The 2,171-nt window shown below is 52.1% G+C and overlaps 1 protein-coding gene across 1 annotated transcript in view; it reads right to left on the bottom strand.

Annotated features, from left to right (window-relative positions):
• QTRT1 (queuine tRNA-ribosyltransferase 1) overlaps positions 1-2,171 on the bottom strand; it is an 18,580-nt gene that overhangs the window by 3,998 nt on the left and 12,411 nt on the right. The window contains exons 4-5 of the mRNA XM_011954835.1: positions 1,480-1,558; positions 1,245-1,360 (exon numbers count right to left, since the gene is read on the bottom strand). Coding sequence (XP_011810225.1) covers positions 1,245-1,360; positions 1,480-1,558 — 195 coding nt within the window. The remainder of the gene's footprint in view (positions 1-1,244; positions 1,361-1,479; positions 1,559-2,171) is intronic.

Consider the following 2,171-nt stretch of genomic DNA (forward strand, 5'->3'; position numbering starts at 1 on the left):
CATGATCTCAGCTCACTGTAACCTCCACCTCCCGGGTTCAAGCTTTCAGCCTCCTGAGTAGCTAGGATTACAGGTACCCAGCACCACGCCTGGCAAATTTTTGTATTTTTAGTAGAGACAGGGTTTCACCATGCTGGCCAAGCTGGTCTCGAACTCCTGGCCTTGTGATCTGCCCGTCTTGGCCTCAAAGTACTGGGATTACAGGCGTGAACCAGTGCACCTGGCCCAATTCACTTTTTTTAGAGACAGGATCTCGCTATGTCGCCCAGATTGGTCTCAAACACCTGGCCTCAAGCAATCCGCTTGCCATGGCTTCCTAAAGTGCTGGGATTCCAGTGTGAGCTATGGCACCAGGCCAACGTTCTGGATTTTAGACTTTCGCTCTGAGGACCTGGATGACAGAGAAGGGGCTGCAGAATTGTACAACTTGCCTGAAACAAGAAAAAATTGGGGCCTGCAGGGCTTAAACCACTAGTCCAAGGCCACATATGCCAAAGGCTGGATTCAAACCTGGGTCTGGCCTCTAGGCCAGACTGCACTCCAGCTCACTGCACTCCAGCATGAGCAACAGAGTAAGACCCTGTCTCAAAAATAAATAAATAGGACGGGCGTGGTGGCTCACGCCTGTAATCTCAGCACTTTGGGAAGCCAAGGTGGGTGGATCACAAGGTCAGGAGTTTGAGACCAGCCTGGCCAATATGGTGAAACCCCTGTCTCTACTAAAAATACAAAAATTAGCTGGGCACGGTGGCGGGCGCCTGTAGTCCCAGCTACTTGGGAGGATGGGGCAGGAGAATAGCTTAAACCCGGGAGGCGGAGGTTGCAGTGAGCTGAGATCGCGCCACTGCACTCCAGCCTGGGCGACAGTGCAAGAGTCCATCTCAAAAAAAAAAAAAAAAAAAGGAAAATAAATAAATAAATAAATAAATAAATAGGCTGGGCGAGGTAGCTCATGACTATAATCCCAGCACTTTGGGAGGCCAAGGAGGGTGGATCACCTGAGACTCCATCTCAAAAATGAAACAAAAACAAACAAACAAAAAAACTAGAAGACTATTAACTACTGGAATCACGGCTATTCTCTCAATACATTCTACTGCACGTGGCCTGAGAGCCTTCGCTTCTGCTATTTTTTCTAGCGCAGTGCCCTTCCACCTATTAGCGATCCAGTTCCACCATGTGCCAGGCCCATGTGGGCACCTCCTCGATGGCCAAGCCCTGGGCCTGCCAGCGCACGGCTCTACCTTCAAGGCAGGTGGCCCGGAGATCTGCGTCCAGCCCACCCTGGATAATGGCGAAGAGGTTCTGCTTGTCCGGCCGCTGATGGGCTGCAATGCACCGGTCCAACCAGCGGATTGACCTGCAACAGGGCCCCAGTCACAAGCCCCAGGGGCCTGGTAAGGGGGTAGGAGACAAGGCTACAGGGACCAGGATCCCCTCCCCCCACATATCCCCCACATGCACACAGCATGTACACACCTGTACATGGCCTCCTCCACACGTGGCCCAGTCACGGTGCTGCTGACCACGTCATCCAGCTGCATGATGATGTCCGAGCCTGATGGTGAGATGGGGGCAACATCACTGGGAAAGCCCGCAGTGCTTGGGGAAAGCCTCCTATCACATGGGTTCAAGTTGGACTTCCCCAAGAGCATCCCCCCATTCCCCGTCTTGCTAACGCCCACGTGGCTTTCCCAGTCTGTTTATACAACAGCCAGAAGGAGCTTTACAAAATGTGCCTTTGTTCCTGCCTCTCCCCAGCTTAAAATCCTATCCTGTTACATAAAATAAAATCCTAAAATGTACAAAGGGATTCCTTGCTATGTGGTGTGCCACAGCAAGACCGGGAAACCAAACTTCCATCAGCAGGGCTCTGCTGGCTGGGCGCGGTGACTAGGTCTATAATCCCAGCACTTGGGACACCGAGGCAGGCAGACCATCTGAGGTCAGCAGTTCAAGACCAGCCTGGCCAACATGGTGAAACCCCATCTCTCCTAAAAACACAAAAATTAGCCAGGTGTGATGGCACGTGCCTGTAGTCCCAGGGCTTGGAAGGCAGAGACAGGAGAATCGCATGAATCTGGGAGACGGAGGTTGTAGTGAGCCAAGACTGTGCCACTGCACTCCAGCCTGGATGACAGAGCTAGGCTGTGTCAAAAAAAAAAAAAAAA

This window comes from Colobus angolensis, unplaced genomic scaffold (assembly GCF_000951035.1).
Source record: "Colobus angolensis palliatus isolate OR3802 unplaced genomic scaffold, Cang.pa_1.0 Scaffold39, whole genome shotgun sequence".
NCBI lineage: Eukaryota > Metazoa > Chordata > Mammalia > Primates > Cercopithecidae > Colobus > Colobus angolensis.